General features: G+C 43.8%; 1 protein-coding gene across 1 annotated transcript in view; it reads left to right on the forward strand.

The window, feature by feature from the left end:
• Positions 1-698: 698 nt before the first annotated feature.
• Positions 699-772, forward strand: part of myot (myotilin) — a gene marked incomplete at both ends in the record, with an annotated part of 22,742 nt that continues 22,668 nt past the window's right edge. Inside the window, 1 exon segment of the mRNA XM_079745290.1 lies at positions 699-706. Within this exon segment, the coding sequence (XP_079601416.1) occupies positions 699-706 (8 nt within the window).

Here is a 772-nt window from a genome sequence, read left to right on the forward strand (position 1 = left end):
GGGTGCTTGTGTGTGTGTATGCCTGCCCATCTTCCTAATACAATCATTCAGTCATGCTGTGGGTCTATGACCTTTCTCTGGGCATTGACGGAGCAGTGATTAGTACGAAGTCCTCAGACGTCTGTGGGGATTAGTCTGGCTGGCATGGGGCCTACTGCAGGCTCTGTGTTTGCTTTGGTCTTTGAGAAGAGCTCTTGTGATGACATCATTAAGCACTGTCTAGGTCTCCTGTGTATTATGTTTCAGACAAAGACAGTTTGGTGTCTTCTTGTTTGTATATTACGAACAAGAAGCACATGACTCTGTCTGGGTCTGTACATAAAGTGAGCAGACACATAATTAGTGTTATGAGTGACACCTGCGTCGTCCAATAATGGCATCGCTGGGGAAAGGGTCCATCAGGTTGCTGTACAGGGAAACAATGGTTTTACACAATCAATTTCATATAATCCCTATATTATTAGACAGCAACATATGTTTGTTTCTTTAGTACAAATTAGGTCACTATAAAACACAAAGAGGTAAAGGATTGTGCTAAGACTATTATTTTGGTATATGGGATCGATGGGAATCCATAAGACCCTGGGCAAGTTGACTTTATTATTGATACGCTCGCTCTTTCTGTTTTTTAGAAAATAAAAGCCCCTTTCTTCTCTTCCTGTGGGCACGGTGGCCCTGCTGCCTCGAGGGCCTGAAGCATGGCACAGTAAGTGAGAGCAACATACACACCCACACAAACACACACACACACACACACACACACACACACACA

The sequence above is a fragment of the Pollachius pollachius genome (assembly GCF_949987615.1).
Source record: "Pollachius pollachius genome assembly, chromosome: 10".
Lineage (NCBI taxonomy): Eukaryota > Metazoa > Chordata > Actinopteri > Gadiformes > Gadidae > Pollachius > Pollachius pollachius.